Source organism: Mobula birostris, chromosome 11, assembly GCF_030028105.1.
Source record: "Mobula birostris isolate sMobBir1 chromosome 11, sMobBir1.hap1, whole genome shotgun sequence".
In the NCBI taxonomy this organism is placed as follows: domain Eukaryota; kingdom Metazoa; phylum Chordata; class Chondrichthyes; order Myliobatiformes; family Myliobatidae; genus Mobula; species Mobula birostris.
Genome location: NC_092380.1, coordinates 48,427,914 through 48,445,935, shown reverse-complemented (window position 1 = coordinate 48,445,935; position 18,022 = coordinate 48,427,914). Strand labels below are relative to the sequence as shown.

General features: G+C 44.1%; 1 protein-coding gene across 5 annotated transcripts in view; it reads right to left on the bottom strand.

The window, feature by feature from the left end:
- The window catches only part of trim44 (tripartite motif containing 44), a 214,588-nt gene that overhangs the window by 143,137 nt on the left and 53,429 nt on the right, over positions 1 to 18,022 (bottom strand). Inside the window, exon 5 of one of the 5 annotated variants that reach the window (XM_072272198.1) lies at positions 2,405 to 8,297. The exons of 3 other annotated variants lie outside the window; for them this stretch is intronic. In XM_072272198.1, coding sequence (XP_072128299.1) covers positions 8,291 to 8,297 — 7 coding nt within the window. In that variant the 3' untranslated portion in view covers positions 2,405 to 8,290. Of the gene's footprint in view, positions 1 to 2,404; positions 8,298 to 13,265; positions 15,563 to 18,022 lie in introns of those variants that run through there. One more of the 5 variants, XM_072272193.1, reaches the window with a different exon arrangement.

Sequence of the window (18,022 nt, the reverse complement as noted above, 5' to 3'; positions counted from 1 at the left end):
AGTGAACAAATAATATTGCGAATGTAAGCAGAAAGGTTCAAGACTACATTTCTTAATTGGGAAATTGCAGGCTGCGGATTGCAGCGATTGTAGTTCAGAAGCCGTATACAGGTTTCCCCTGCCATCCGAAGGTAGATGGGCAGATGGGGAAGAGGGGACTGGGAAGAGAATGACTGCGTTGAGTGGACATCACTTCGTCATTGTAGCAAGTGAACCCCAGAAAAGGGGAAGGCGAAGACTTCCCTTTCTTCTCTTCCCCCAATGATTAACTCTCTGTCCCTCTGCTGAGCACATTTTTCAATTCTTTGCTATTTCTCTTGCTACCATTGCAAAATTTCATAATGGGTCTCCCTACCCCACCCTCATCCTATGAGAATAACCAGTTTAAAACATATAACATTACAACACAGAACATACTTTATTCTACTCCAAGATCAACCTAATACTTCCCTCCCACATAGCCCTCCATTTTTCATTCATCCATGTTCCTACCTAAAAATCTCTTGACCAGCCTCCCATGTGTGACATTGTCAAATGCCTTGCTAAAGTCCATTTTGGCAAAGTCCACTGCCTTGCCTTCATCAACTTTCCCAGTTAACATCCTCAAAAAACCCTATAAGATTGGTTAGACATGACCTACCACGCATCAAGTCTTGCTGACCATTTCTAATCAACCCCTGTCTACCCAAATACTCATGTATCCGGTCTTCCAATACCTTTCCCACTACTGATGTCAGGCTCACTGGCCTATCATTTCCTGGTTTACTCTTACAGCCTTTCTTAAAACAGAAGAACAAGATTAGTTATCCCCCAATTCTCCTGCTTCCCACCTGTCACTAAGGATGATCTAAATATCTCTGCTAGGGCCCCTGCAATTTCTGCACTGCCTCCCACAGGGTCTGAGGGAACACCTTGTCAGGCTCAGGGATCTGTCCACCCTGATTTGCCTCAAGACAGCAAATATCTCCTCATCTGTAAGCTGTATAGGGTCCATGATCTTGCAGCTGCTTTTCTCACTCTGTAGATTGTACCTATCTCCCAAGTAAATACTGATGCAAAGAATTCATTTAAGATCTTCCCCTATCTCTTTGGCTCCATGCATAGATTACCACCCTGATCTTCCAGAGGGCCTATTTTGCCCCTTGCAATCCCCTTGTTCTTAATATTCTTCTTGTAAGTAGAAACCCTTAGGATTCTCCTTCACCTTGTCTACCAGAGCAACCTCATGCCTTCTTTTAACCTTCCTGATTTCCTTGTGTTCTCTTGTATTTCTTATACTCCATAAAGTCCCTCATTTGTTCCAACCTGCCTATACCTGCTTTGTACCTCCTCCCTTTTCTTAACCAGGGCCTCAATTTCTCTTGGTTACCAAGATTCACTAAACCTGTTATCCTTACCTTTTATTCTGACAGGAATGTAAAAGCTTTGTACTCACAAAATTTCACTTTTGAAGGCTTCCCACTTCCAAGTACACCTCTGCCAGAAAACAGCCTGGCCCAACTCACACTTGTCAGATCCTTGCTAATACTATTAAAATTGGCCTTTCTACAATTTAGAATCTCAATTCGAGGACCAGGCCTTTTTCATAATCACCTTGAAACTAATGGCATTATAATCACTAGATGCAAAGCGTTCCGCTATGCAAACTTACATCACCTGCCCTGTCTCATTCCCTAATCAGAGATCAAGTATTGCACACTCTCTCGTTGGGACTTCAATGTACTGATTAAGGAAACTTTCCTGAATAGATTTGACAAACTCTATCCCATCTAGTCCTTTTACAGTGTGGGAGTCCCAGTTAATAGGTGGAAAGTTAAAATAACCTATTATCACAATCTATGTTTCTTGCAACAGCCTGTGATCTCTCTACAAATGTGTTCCTCTAAATCCCTCTGGCTGCTCACCCTCCCACTTAAGAATGCTGAGGGCTCAATCTGTGATGTCCTAGATCCCACCACCCTAGAGGCAACGTACCATCCGGGAATCTCATTCTTGTCCACAGAACCTCCTTTCTGTTTCCCTAACTAACAAATCCCCTAACGCCGTAGCTCTCCTCTTCTCCCCCACCCTTCCCTTCTGAGCCACAGATCCAGACTCAGTGCTGGAGTCCCGACCCGGATCTGGGCCGTACCCTCCAAATATCCGGACCTGCATCTCGGTTTTTTTGCACTACCTTACTTTCCATTTTTCTATTTTCTATTTATGATTTATAATTTAAATTTTTAATATTCACTATTGATTTGTAATCCAGGGAGTGGGAAGCACAGAATCAAATATCGCTATGATGATTGTATGTTCTAGTATCAATTGTTTGGTGACAATAAAGTATAAAGTACTGTGAATTTCCTCTGCTAGGTCATTCCCGCACCCTCCCCCCCCAGGAAAGTATATGGGCATTAGCCTCCATAGTATCCAAGACATCTTCAAGGAGTGATGCCTCAAAAAGATGGCATCCATCTCTAAGGACCCCCATCACCCGGGTCAGGCCTGGTTCTCAGTGCTACCACCAGGGAGGAGGCACAAGAGCCTGAAGGCCCACACTTAGTGATTCAGCACAGCTCTTCCTCTCTGCCATCGATTTCTGAATGGACATTGAACCCATCTCACTACTTTTTTTATTTCTATTTTTGCACCACTTATTTAAACTATTATATATTTAAACTATTATATATATATTCACTGTAATTCATGTTTTTTCCTCGATCATTGTACTGCAGCCACAAAGATAACAAATTTCAGAACATATGCCAGTGATATTAATCCTGATTCTGGTGCCTGAGATGAATAAAGTTGCATTGTTAAGAAAAATACAGAGCAAGCAAGCAACATTGTCACAAACACTTGGCTCTTTGCCAGGTTAGTACATGGTCCTGGGGCAAAGCCAAATGACCTCATCTGTAGACGAGCTGGAAGAAGCAGTGGTCAGTCAAAGGGGCCGTCCTGGACAGGCACAGCAGAATACTGATTAACGTAATGGGAGCTGCCTCTGTCTGTCCAACTCTTCCTACTATCATCAGCCTGTCCTGCACACTTGCTACATTTATGTCTCTGACACTTTCTGCTGTCTCTAAGATAGTCTCTCTGTTCCACCCCCATCCCAACCACTTTGCAAGTATTTGCAAACAATGAAATCAGAATCAGCTGTGCAAGACACAACTGCCACCACTTCTAATTCTGCCCATGCGTACTGAATTAGAATCACATTTGTGTTCGTGTAGAATCGCAGCTAGCCCCCAATGTCAGAGACGCGGGATCAATCCTGACCTTTAGCACTGTCTGTGTGTCCTTTCCCAGGGATACTCCAGTTTCCACCGCACCCCAACGATGTGCCAGGTGTTGGGTTAATTGACCACTGTAAATTGTACCCAGTGCAGAGATAACAGCAGGATTTTGGAAAAGTTCGTGGAAATGTGGGGAGAACTAAAAAAAAGTTAGATTAATATAGGGCTATTGTAAATGTTTTTTTATTCTTAAAAGTGGTGCAAGCTGAAGAGCCAGTTTCTGTTTTGGGTCTCCCTATGACTACTCAATGTTTAAGAACAGCTTCTTCCTCTCCACTGTCACGTTTCCGAAAGGTCCAGGAACCCATGAAGGAACGCTGCCTCATTACTTATCTGTTGCATGATTTGTTAATTTTTGTAAGTTATAGTAATTAAAATGTCTTGCACCGTACAGTTGCTGCAAAACACATTCCATGTCGTACGTCAGTGACAATAAACCTGATTCTGATAATCGCTAGGTTTATCTTGCTGTATGCTGAGAGAATGTTGTCCTCATGATTCTGCAAGGGAGCCCCACTTGAGCACAGACCACCATCCTTCTGCAGCGTCCTCACAAGTTCACCCGACTGATGGTCTCTGCTGAGGGGCAAGGTTTTCCCTTGAGTCGAGACCACTGGCCTCTCCGGTGCTGCAGAGTGACAGGTGACACCGTCACCTACTGCTGCCTGGAATAATCTGCAGACTAATCAAGTTGATGGTGACCTTGGCTCTATGAACAAAGCAATCGATGTGAGGCTGAAAGTCTGGCTTTATATTGCCCCAGGTGTCTGTCACCCCAATGATTTTTCCCCTCCACCTGCTGTATTCTAAGCAATTACCTCAATCATTCCCTTCTGTCTGTCTTCTCCTTCAGATCCCCTGTTCCAATATGCTCCTTCCCTTTTTAATTACCTTCTCTCTCTCTCTCCCTCAGAGTCTCCTTGGCTTTCCCTCTCTGATTTTCTCCCATCTCCTCTCTCCATAGAGATTTTCTTTATTTTGAGTGTTTTACTTCAGTTCTCCATCTCTGCTCTCCCCATAAATTCACTGTCTCCTTTGCTCTATTACCTTCCATTTCTACCTCCTTTCTCGTACTGTTCTCCATCTTCAGTACTTGCCCTTGGTCCTCAATGCCTTTGTACTCCTCTCTTTATTTTTGTCTGTCTCTCTAATTGTTTTATCCTCTATTTTTCATCTCAAAAATATTCTCAATTATTTCTCTGTTTAGTTGGCTATGTTCTATTTCCACACTAGTCCTCTACCTTCAGCATGTGAATAAGTCCTTTGCTTTTTCCTGTGGTTCTGCAGCCCCTTTTATTTCTCTTAACCGATCTCCGTCTGCTTCTGCTCTGTCCTGATCTCCTCATTTCCTTTACTGATCCTTTTACCCAGGAGTATATGTGAGGTAGACAGACCTTCCTAGCAACAATTACTTCATTAAAAGACTGCTGTATTACAGACACTAGTGCAGACATTTTCTCCACGGCATCGGGGAATATTTCCTGTTGTCTATCTCATCCTCACTGTCTCTAATCTCTACCTCTTTTTCCAGCTTCCCTATTCCCAGTCAGGCTTCCCAGATGCTGTGCTTTCCTGTCAGATTCTCCAACCTTTGTTCCAAGCACATTCCTAGTGATTCTTGGAGAAGTTTCTCCCGCTTATGACAAATCACCATTATGTCCTGTCTACCTGAATGTACACACTTACAATCTTATCAAAGGCTCCTTTGCTCTGACACGGACTTAGAACACAGGGTAAGAAATATACTCTGGAAATCTCTTCACTTTACCTCAAAATTTGTGATAAGCTGCAGTTACAAATAAAGTGTGATATCTGCTCTTCAATTAACCTAATGTGCACCTGAATATTAGGATTAATTAGCTGAGTTTATTAATATGCCATTCCAACATGGCACCAATATTATTTTTCAAGATCCAATCAGCTAGGACATATTTTCAGTCCAGTTCATAATTAAAGCATTGGAAATGGTGATGAATTTGCATATTTAATAGTAATGTTGTTGCTAACAGTATTACTGGATAATGGTGGCACTTGCTGCAGTTTAACTATTCATGAAATGGCAATAGCTTCAGCAAAACTCAACTACCTAGCCAACATATTTGTTGACCCAGAGAGGGAATGACAAAATTACTAATAAAACAAATTACAACTTTACCTTTTGTTACGCAAGCTCTCTGAACACATACACACAGCAACAGAACCCTGAACACACTTTACACAACTGCACCAGAGTTCTGAACATATCTTGCACATTTGCACAGAACCCTGAACAATTTCCACAACCGACTGGAATCTTAACACACTTCACACAATTCCATGTGGACTCTAAACACCAAAGAACATGAGAGATAGGAACAGGAGTTGGCCACTTGATCCCTCAAACCTTCTCTCCATTCACCAGGATTTAGCTTGATCTAATGTTGGCCTCATTTGCACTTTGCTTAGTTCTCCAATTGACAAAATATCTGCTTGGACTCATCTTTATATATATTCAAGAATACCAACTGTAGAGTTCTCCAGAGCATGAAATCTAAAGATTCACCCCCTTCCTCGTTCATCAATCTTAAAGGGAGGATGTTCGTCCTGACTGAGGTGGGTCTAGGATGATGGGTCACAGTCTAGTATAAGACATTTAGGACTGAGATGTAGAAAAATTGATTCCCTCAGTGATCCTGTAGAATCCTCTTTCATGGAAAGCTGTGGATGTCAAGTTGCTGAATACTTTTAAGATGTCTGGACATAAAGCAAATCAAGAGGCATGAGAAGACAGCAGGAGTACAGTATTGAATAGAGGATCAGCCATAATCATTTTGAATGGTGGAGTAAAATCAAAAGGGCCAAATATCATCCTCCTGCTCCATTTTTCTACACTCCTACGTTATCAAATGCCTTCCAAAAATCCACACCTACCACCTCCTCTTTATCCTCCTGGTTTGTTGCATCTTCTATATAACTCATCGAAAAGCCTGAACCCTCTCCCTACATTCAACCATATCCTGAAAAACACAACTCCATGTTTTCCACACACGACTTAGTGACCAGAACCCCTGAAATACCTAACACTCTTCAACAGAAGGCTGTGGATGCCAAGTTGGTGACTATTTTTAAGAAGAAGTATTTTTAAGAAGAAGATGTTTTGACATAAAAGGAATCAAGAGGAATGGGGAGAGAATATATGCGCTCTAAACATACATACACACTTGACTAAAGCCCAAATGGACTTGGCACAACTCCAAAGCCCCAAATAGCATTTTACACACAAAAACACTGTTGAACACTTTTGATCAGAATTCTGCACACATGAATGGCATTTTGACACTCAACAGAACCCTGGACATGTTATTCTACACCAACCAGAACTCTGAATCCTGTTAACAGAACTTCAGTTTATGGGAAAAGAGGCCAGAAAAGAGAGAGAGATTTCAAAGCAGTAAACGTCCACTAGAAATGAAGAAAGCTTTGCAGGGGCTGTACAGTGGCGCAGCGAGCCGAGCCGCTGCCTCAGACTCTGGCAACAGGTTCAATCTGGACCATAAGTTGCTGTCCATGTGGAGCTTGTACATTCTTCCTGTGACCACGAGGTTCTCCACCACGTGCTCCAATTTCCTCCCAAATCCTAAGACAGGTGGATCTTTAGGTTAATTGATCATTATCCCTAGTGGTAGAATTAGGGAGGGGGAATGGTATTTGATAGAAATGTAACTGAGTAGATTATGGGGAAAACTGGGACAATGGAATTGGTCTGCAAGCTGTCACAGACTTGTTGGCCAAATGACGCCCTTCAATATCGTAAGGAAATTTGGGACCTTCACTCTGAACTGATGCGAGATGCTCTCCTCATTTACGATCTGGTACATGTAGGAGGTCGCTGTGTGCAAGCTGCTTGCCACACCTTTTCCTTCATTGGCTTTGAAGGTATTATAACGCCAAGATATAGCTTAAGCCCAGGTCTTGAGTTAACATAGCTCCGGGCTCAGCAATACGGTTTACAAGGTGACTGGTGACACAAGGATCTAGCAAAGCAAAATTAGTTAAGAATACAAACCTACTCCCAGTGGAGTGGTGGGTGGAGGGTGTAGGGGAAGGAAAGTGAGTTTGAATTTATTTACTTGACAATACAGCGCAAAGCAGCCCTTCGAGCCACACCGTCTCAGCAACCCTACGACTCCAATTAAACATAACCTAATCACGGGACAGTTTACAATGACAAGTTAATCTATCCGGTACGTCTTTGGACTGGGGGAGGAATGCAGATACTGAGGAAAACCGAAGCATTCCATGGGAGGACATACAGAACGACACTGAAATTGAACTCTGAACTCCAGTACACCCTGAGCTGTGTACAGTTTTGCTAATTGCTTCCCTATCACGGCCCGGATGGAGGATGAGAGAGTCGGGGCCTCCGGAATGTTCCCCATTTCCTTCCCTGTGGCGGGGAAGCAGCCTCTGACCTTTGGTGATCCATCAGCCTGCATTTATAAAAACGCAATGCTGTGGTTCATCACTTGTCATCAGGGAGATCATGACGTCTTGTCGATAATACTGCGATGTGGACAGATGGCCGACTAACCAACACGGGGTCCAATGCTCCTTTCAAACTCGCAGCAGAGGAATTTTCGAAACTGTCACTGCTGGCTACTCCTCAGGAGAAAGAAACACGCTGTGCTCTTGGCTAACACTCCTCCAGGCTGCAGTATTCGCCTTGCAATGTAAGCAGAGGGTTCCTTTCTTTCAAAGTTGCCAACAGCTGAAAGCTCGGCTTGTCGGCGTCTGCTGTGAATTCTCAGAATGGCAGTGCTCATTGACAAATCCGTGGTTCTGTCGTCTTATCAGTCACCACATACCGAGTCGGCTCCCACAGGCATTCTCTGGAATACTGCTGGCTTATCAGTGCCTGTGCAGCTGGGCTTCCCAGCCTGGGGACACAAACACCTGTCATGGTGAGGGAACCTCGCGAGTCAGAGGGTGACACGGCCGTCTTCTGGGATCTCTTCACTGGCTGACCCTCCTCAGGACCTATGGAATTCGAGAAAGGGTAGTATCACAGAGAAAACCCTATTGGAACAAACATGTGCGAATATATACGAGTACAATTATCCAAAGCGTGTCGGATTTTTAATAGGATTAACATCTAATAGCCCAGAAAGTTTGCCAGTCCAGCATCACCAGAGCTCCAAGTGTGACAGATTAATGGACCTTTACCATTCCAGTAACATAATTTAGTCTTTGCCTGATCTTCCTTTAAATTAATGTTCATCCAAATCTTTCATGGCATGAATAGTATCTTCCCTTCCCTCTTCCTTGATCATCACCTTCCCCAGATCCCTCTCATCTCCTCACTCAGAAATCCTTCTCTCATTTCCCTCACATCCACTCAGGACCTCTCCTCCTCTCCCTCTCCAATGAGGTTTTATTTTCCCCAGGTCCCTGCTCATTCCCTTCCTCAACTGGCTGTTTCATTCAGGTATACCTGACCCTGCACTCATCCCTCTCCCTCAGCTAGAGCACTCTCCCTCATCCATTACTATTTCCCTCTGCCCCTCTCCCTCGGTTACTGCCATTTAACTCCTTTCCCTCCACACTGAGTTATTCTTTACTCAGTCCCATTCCCTCCTCGGCCTCTCCCTCAGTTACTGCCATTTAACTCCTTTCCCTCCACACTGAGTTATTCTTTACTTAGTCCCATTCCCTCCTCCGCCTCTCCCTCGGTTACTGCTGGGTGACGATTTAGTGAGACGGCTTGAGTGCACTCATTCAGCTCCAAGGGACGCGGGCGTATACTCACTGTCCCTTCACCGAGCCTGAGCCCAAGTCCCGGAACTCCCTCCCTAACCGTGGGAGCACTTTCACCAGGATCTCAAGATGGCAGCTCGGCATCTTTATAGAGGGGAATTATGGATGGCCAGTCAGTCACTGGTGTTGCCAGTGACACCCACCTCGGTGAAGATGAATAAATTCAAACACAATCCTGCTTGCTCTCTCCAATTCCAACCCAATGGTATGAACACTGAATTCTCCAATTCCCAGGCAACCTGCTCCCCTTGTCTCCTTCCTTCTGATCTAGGCAGGTCCTCTCTCTCACACAAACACTTCTCTCCAAAATACACTCTCTTAAACAATTTCCTTTTTCTCCCCCACCTACTCAATCTGCCCATCATCCACACACTCCATCACCCCACCTTCCCCCCCCTTGTTTGGTTCCTCTCTACACCTTCTCTGCTGACCAGATTCCATTACCTGCTGTCTTTCCTTCTCATCACTATCTCCACCCGTCCCTTCTCCTCCTGCCCGTCAACTCCTCCTCATCTGAATCCACCTATCGCTTGCCAGCTCTTGCCATCTCTTCTCTCCCCGCAGCTCTTTAAACTGACGACTCTTTCAATCCAGAACATTCCCTCCAGAGACACTGCCTGACCCAATGAGTTCCTCCAGCAGATTTTGCTCTATCTAACCGCCGTGGTTGGGAAATTTGTGATGTGGACATTCAGATCACTTGAGTTTTGTCTGACCAACAGGCTGATCAATTTCACTTCACAGCCACATTGCAGTTCCTAGACAAGAAAATCAATCTCCTGGACCATACAACCAAGGGAATTAGGAGCAAGAAGTTGCCCTTGACTCTGTTCTACCACTTAATATGATTATGAATAATCCAACTATAACTCTGTCTTCCTTTGTACAACAGTAATTCTGAACTCTTTTGCCTATCACACATCTACCTACCTCTGTTTTAAAAGTATTCACAGACCCTGGTCCTCCACAGCTCTCTACAAAAGAGAGGTCCAAAGATGTACATCACTGTCTTAAATTGATAACCATTTTACCAAAGGGGAAACATCCTCTGTAAATCTGTCCTGTCAAAAGCCCTCAGGATATGTTATATGTCAACCGATATATTCTACCACCATCCCAGCTGTCAATTAAGGCAAGGGTAATTGAGATTCTGATTAAACCTAACAGTGAACATGCAGTAAACAGCCTGTCACAGAAGCAGCCATGATACAGGGATGGCCAAGTTGCAGAGGACTTTGAAAGCTAGAAGCTTTGTGCTCACCACTGGGTACTGCACATTACTGGATTCTCTGATCACCAAACAAGGAAGGATATCAAAACCCGATGAAAAGCAGACAGAAATCATGAGATCTAGCTGTAAGCAGAGGCCGAAGAAGCTTGGACTCTTAAGACTGTGGTGAGATTCCCCATGAAAATAACTTGTATAGAATGGTCAATCCAAATTATAGCCTCAAACCAAACCAAGAAAGGATCAAATTGGGACAAAATAAACTCAAGCCTGATCTTCAAGCAAAACTACGTCTTTCTGAGGCAGGGAAGGGAAATCAGACTTTGCAATCACACAGTGCATGGCTATTGTCTGTGATTGGTTGGGGGGAAGCTACATAATCTTTCTGGATGGATGATGGAGAGCAAAATGAGTTTATCTGTACCAGCTACAGGTGAGCTCCACCTGGTAAGTCATTACAGTGTGAGAAACCATTTCATTCTTTCTCTCTCTATCAAGACCCCCATAGCAACCCCCACATTTCTGTCAAACATTGTTTTTCAAAGTGGGACGTCCTCTGAGATGAGAATAAACCAGGGGGAGTTCCTCACTGCTGTGGCCAGGTGTACATGGGGCTCCTACTTCCTCAAAAGAAACAAATAATTTGCTGGAGAAACCCAGCAGGTCAAGCAGCAGCTATGGGATAGAAAGGAATTGTCGACACCTCAGGACAGATGCAGAATTTCAACCCAAAACACTGACAATTCATTCCCCCCCCCATATATATTGCTCGATACACTGAGTTCCTCCAGCAGACAGACCATATGTTGCTCAGTTTCCAGCACCTGCAGTCTCTCGTGTCTCCTCGAAGGAAAATCTTGTTATTTATTGGCCTTAAGGGACAAAAGCCTCGACTTGCCTGTTAGCGAAGATGTAAAACTCAACTCAAAACATTTTCAGATAACCTTTATTTTATTTGTCGATATCACTTCAGTGCCCTGACAAGCTGCATCTCCCCCTAGTATGACAGCAGCAGAGCATCAGACTAGAAAACCCTACAAAAGGACTGTGAGGATCATAGGGGTCTCCCTACCATCCATCGGGGGCATTTATCAGGAGCGCTGCGTATGCAGGGCCCTTAGGATTATCAAGGATCCCTTGCATCCATCCAGCATCCTCTGGCTTCCTACCATCAGGCAGGAGACTCCGATGCATAAAGACAAGAACGGTCAGGATGGGGAACAGTTTCTACCCCCACACCATTCAGCTTCTGAACTTCCTGCCAAATCGCATTCGAAGTGTCACCGATTAATCTGTTCTGTAGCCTACAGTATTTAATTTATGCACCTTACTTTATCTATTTGTAATTCATTTGTAGATTTAATTCTTACTTTCCCAAGTTATTGTGTGTCATATATGTGTTATGTGTATATTACACCCTGGTCTGGAGAATCATTGTCTTGTTTGATGGTATACGTGCATATTGTTAAATAACAATAAACTTGACTCGAACAGATTGTCAGGTAAATCTCACGTTACTGTCTGAGTGAGATGCAGGCTGTTAATTGGCTGCTATTTCCTAGTTACAACACTTCAAACGCAGTTAATTGGTAGCAAATGCTTTTAAGAAAACAACATGGCACTAAATAAATGCAAGGCACTATTCCTCAGAGTCGCTTTAATGCTGAAAGGTGACAGAGAATTTCTAACAGGTTTTCATACAGACTTCCTTTGCACTGTCTCACTCCGTTGACAACATTGTTCCAAAGGACTGCAGGATTGTTTTTCAGCTTTTCTGTGTCCTGATCCATTCACATCAATAAGGGGATGCTGCTGATCGATTGGTAAGGCCAGCACGCGGGAAAATGCACGGAGGAAAATAATGACTTCATCCTCCACAATACAAGTGGAAAGAAATTCACAAAGCTAGGTTTCAAACAGGATAAATACACTATCTATATTGTTAATGTGTAAATAGTCCTTGGTCACGCCACTAATTAAAATAATTAATTATATTTCCACTAGTTAAGGCAAATCAAGGCAATCTGGTGTGTCACCATGGCAACTGTGGTCTACACTGCACCTGCTGCACAAGCAAAAAGGCACGAATAAATTGGCTGAACTGAGCAACTAATCCATCTCGCCATTGAAATGGTAATAGAGGAAAGCTAAATAGGCTTCATTGGAGCCTCTCAGTCTCTGGTGAGATGCAGAAGGTCGGATCTACATTTTCAGTTCTCAGCCACTGACACAACCAACTGCTGGCATCCAAAAAGCCACAGGCTGCTCTCCTGAGTGAAAAGTGCCCAGGGAATATGCGTGAATGCGTATGCATATGCATGTGTGTGTCTGTATGTGCAAAGTTATGTGTGCACACGTCTGATTGTGTGTGTGTGTGCGTGCGTGCACAGTGGTGCATGTACGTGTCTGTGTGTGCATTTATATGTGCTTATCTTTGTGCAGTCACGCATGTATGCCTTTGGAAGCACACACACGAGTGTGTCTGTGTATACACGGGACACAAGCAAGGCTCTCTCTCACATGGAAGTGCAGTTTACCCCAGCGTTACATGGAGTGATAACGAAGCCAGTACAAACTGAAAATGAATCTAACCTTGACAGCTTGCCCGAGTTAATGAGCAGTAAGTTTTACTCTCAAGGATACATCTGAAAATGGAACAAAATATTTGATTTTTGTTTTGTCTGGGTGGGTGAAAGGTGGGAGAGAACACAAAGGAGCAGTAGGAAAGCGAAGAAAGAAACGACAAAGGAACTGGAAAGCTAACCAGTAAAGAAATGGCTCGGGATTGTAGTCTCAGCCCTACACTCCTGCAATTGTGCAGAATATTCTCCCTCTACTGCATCGCTTTACACTTGACTTGAGCTGACTGCTGAGTGCTAGCTGCACCAACAACTAATTGGAACCTCTGAGGTCCTTAATGTAAGGTGGAAACGAGCAACATACATACAGGCTTTGCCTGCTCATGAACAGAATATGTGCATTGATTTTTTAAAAATCTTCTATTATTCCTCTGAAGCTCAGTTTTCTGCCTGCAGGAATGTCTTTTATCCTTTAGAGAAAAGCTAATTTGTACAGCATTGCTGCCCAGTTTACCCAGCTGAATCTATTTCCGTGGAGTTCCAATAAGGACAAACATACATTCTTTCTCATAACTTCATTACCCAAAGTTCAGAGTAAGTTTATTATTAAGGTACATATGTCACCATATACTACCGAGATTCAGTTTCGTGTTGCATTGACAGTAAATACAAAGAAACACAACAGAATCAATAAGAAATGACATACAAAGATGGACAAACAACCAATGTACAATAGAAGACAAGCTGTGCAAATACAATAATATTAATGATAACATAACTATGTAATAAATAACATTGAGAAAATGAGTCCCTAGGTTGTGGAATCAACTCAGGGTTGGGGTGAGTGAAGTTATTTATCCTTGTCTGATGAGTGAAGGGTAATAACTGATCCTGAACGTGGATGCGTGTGGTCCGAGGCTCCTGTACTCCTTCCTGATGGCAGCAGAGAGAAGGGAGCACGGTCTGGGTGGGATGTTGCTTTCTTGTGGCAGAGCTCCTTGTAGATGTGCTCGACAGTGGGAGGGCTTTTCCTCTGATGGACTGAGCTGTATCCACTACTTTATGAAGGTCTTTCCATTCATTAGCGTTTCCATACCAGGTTGCTGTGATGCAACCTGTCAGTATACTCTTCACTGCACATTTACAAAAAGTGTCAGATGACATATGGAATCTGCGAAAACTTCTGAGAAAGTAGAGGTGCTGTGGTGCCTTCCTTGTAATGGCACTTACGTACTGGGTTCAGGGCAGAGCCTCTGAAATTAAAACAGCAGGCAATTCAGAAGTTACGGACCGTCACCTCCTTCAATCCTCATGGACCTTCCGATTCCTCCTCCTGTAGTCAATAACCAGCTCTTTGGTTTTGTTGATGTTGACTCTGAGGTTGTTGTTGTGGCACCGTTCAGTCAGATATCAAACCTTTCTCCAATATGCTGAGTTGTCACCTCCTTTGATTTGGCCAACAGAGATGTCCTCAGCAACCTGAAATTGGCATTGGAACTGTACTTGGCCTCACAGTCTAAAGTACAAAGTGCACCTGTGCTGATGGTGATTGTGGAGGAGATGATTTTGCCAATCTGAGCTGACTGGAGTCTGCAAGTGAGAAAATCAAGGATACAATCGCAGAAGGAGATATTGAGTCCTAGGTCTTGGAGCTTACTGATTAGATTTGAGGGGATGCAGAGCTGTGGTCAATGCAGAGCATCCTGATGCAAGTATCTTCGCTGACTAGAATTTCCAAGGCTAAGTGAGGAGCCAATGAAATGGCATCTCCTGTTGACCTGTTGAGACTGTAGGCAAATTTGAGCAGATCCAAGTTACTCCTAAGGAGGGAGTTGATATGTTTCCCGATCAACCTCTCATGGCACTTCATCACACTGGATGACTGTCATTGAGGTAGATGACCATGTGCTTCTTGGACACCAGTCTGATTGAAGACATCAGTAAACACACCAGCCAGCTGACTAGCACAGGTCTTCAGCACTTGGCCAGGTGCTTTTCACGGTTCACACTCCTGAAGGATGCTTTCACATCAGCCTCAGAGACTGAGATCACAACCTCACAATCAACACCCAATCTCGATTTTCTTTTATTTTGTGAAGTCTCAAGCAAAATTCTAGGTTCTTAGAATTAAAAACACCTCACTGTATCCAGCAAACTATTTACATTTATTTGACCAGAGAGACTGAGAGAAGGCAGAGGCAGCAATGTAAGAAAGGCATAGGGGAAAATTGAGCAAGAGATGCAAAAGCAGAAATTACTGTTTCAAACAGAATGAATGAGAAAGAAAGAGCAAAGAGACAGGACAGACAGACAGAATGAATGAAAGAGGGAGAGTGTGAGAGAGAGAGAGAGAGAGAGAGAGAGAGAGAGAGAGAGAGAGAGATTCTTAAACAGAGGCAAATGAAACAGAAATGAAAAAGAAAGTGTTCAGAATGAAGGGAACAGAGAAAATGACACACTGATCATAAACGGATTTCCTCTACCCAACAGTTTTCAGGGCTTAGACCAGCAAGAATTCCTTGTGATGTTCACTTGTTCGGCTTATTTCAGGAGACACCACAGAGCCACTGAGCACTAAACAGAGCAACACACACAACATGCTGGAGGAACTCAGCAGGTCAGGCAGCATCCATGGAAATGAATAGATGGTCGTCGTTTCAGGCGCAGGCCTTTCTTCAGGACTGGAAAGGAAGAGGGACAATATCAGAATAGAAAGGTTGGGGGAGGGGAAGGAGGACTAACTAGAAGGTGATAGGTGAAGTCAGGTGGGAGGGAAATGTAGAGGGCTGGAGAGGAGAGGAGAGAGGACTAGAGGAGAAAGGGAAGGAGGGACCCAGGGGGAAGTAATAGGCAGGTGAGAAGAGGTAAAATGTCAGCGTGGGGAATAGAGAAGGGGGGGTGGGGAGGAGAGAAATTTGTTTACCAGAAGGAGAATTGCCATCAGTTTGGAGGCTACCCTGACAGAATATAAAGTGTTGTTCCTCCGCCTTGAAAGTGGCCTCAACTTGGCACATTACTAAACAAACCCACCGAGTCTGCACCCTTTTACATCACTCATTTGCATCAATCCTACGCTAATCCCATGGTTAGTCTCCCCACAATCCCTGTAACACCCCCTCCAGATTCTACCATGCAGGGGCAATTTACAGCGGCCATTTAACCCAACTACCTGCCTGTCAGTGAGAAGTGGTAGGAAACTGGAGGAAATGCACCTAGTTACACAGGGAATGTGCATACTCCCCATGGACAGCACAGCACCCAAGGTCAGGACTGAACCTGCGTCTCTGGAGCTACGAGGCTATGGCGCTACCAGCTGCCCGAGACTGCACCTTGTTTAGGTTTCACCTGCATTACTGGAAGCAGGGTTAGGGAGATAGTGAGAGGAGAAAGCACCATGATTTTGAGATTTCACCTTGAGGAAGCTGATGGTACTGCTGTCCTGGGCAGTAGCCAACGTCTCTCCATGTTACCAATTTGTAGATACCTCCAAGGTAGGATGTCCCGGAATTTCCCACTGTTAGAGCAAAATTACTACAAGGTTCCAACAGAAAGCTGTCAGCCAGCTACTTAGGGAACTGACATCAAACAAAACCTTGCAGGATCACTCCTATTCCGAGAATAAATATATGTCAAATTATCGGTCGCTGCAGTAATAACAGTTAGAAAGCTTCCTGTTGTGCATTAAGTAGGAGCTTTCCCGGAGAGCTGGCACAGTCTTTGAGGTTAGCAGTTTAGCAAGAAGGTTCAAAAGAACAAGGCATTTGGGTGACAGGATGGGACAGTGGCCACCCATAGTAAGCCAGGCATTGAAATCTCTTGGAGCCTGGCTGCCAACTGGACTTGGTGGTGACAATGTCCAACCATGCAGTGCCCGAACTTTGCCAAGTGAGCACAGCAGCGCCGAAGTGATTATCATCTTGCATCTTCCTCAGCAAGTGGCGATACTGTTAGGGTGTATTCTGGAGTTAGGGCATATAGCAAATAAAACACTTCTATATCTACTAGCTCCAGTGTCTCTCCAGTGACTCTGCTCATGTTACAGCAACACAGACCAATCCGTGTCACTAAACAAATAAACCAACCGCATCCAACACCGTGCTCCATGTGGTGATCAGGAAGCAACATACTCAGCCCAAGATGCTTGCAAAATGGCAGAATTCCCCATGGACTGTAGTGTCCTGCAAGCAGGAATATCTCTGCCATAACCACAAGGGCACCTATTCTGCAAAAGCACAGTTTTTGAGGCACCTCTACACATGGACACTGCTCTCTTGTCTGTACTTTACCATGTCACCATAATTGCTGAGATACTAATTAACCTGTTGCTTTAACAGTCAATCTCTTTTTTCGTTGCATTAGCTCTCCAGCAGAACAGACATAATGTAGTGCATGTCTCTATTACACAAACACGAGGAAATCTGCAGATGCTGGAAATTCAAACAACTCACACAAAATGCTGGTGGAACGCAGCAAGCCAGGCAGCATCTATAGGAAGAAGTACAGTCGACGTCTCGGCCCAAAACGTCGACTACCTCTTCCTATAGATGCTGCCTGGCCCGCTGCGTTCCATCAGCATTTTGTGTGCATCTCGATTACACCCACCATAAAGCAGACTGTGGCATCCCTGACATTGCACTTGTGGAGTTGAGAAGGTACCAAACGAACATACGAATTAGCAGCTGTAGCTCACTTAGTCCACCAAGCCTGCTGTCAACACTTAATAAGATTGTGGTGCCCCTGACTGTGACTTCAATTCTGCATTTCCGTATTTCTGCAATAGCCTTTAACCTCCTTGCTGATCAAGTTATACCTACCTCTGCCTAGAAATATTCACCACTCTATAAATGAGATTTCCAAAGACCCATGAACCCCACAGAAAAGAAATCACCTCATCACTTCCCTAAAAGGCCAAGCCTTTATTCTAAATCCTCCACTGGGAGGAGACACCCTCCACACACCTGTCTTGTCAAAGCTCTTGTTTCAATCAAGACCCTTCTGTGCTTACTTTAATCAGCTTACAGTTAACTTTTTTTTACAACAGCAATGCGTGATGTTAATCGTTGGTCTGTTTATGAGCAAGTCACAGAGCAGAATCAGAATCAGGTTTAATATCACTGACGAATGTCATGAAATTTGTTGTT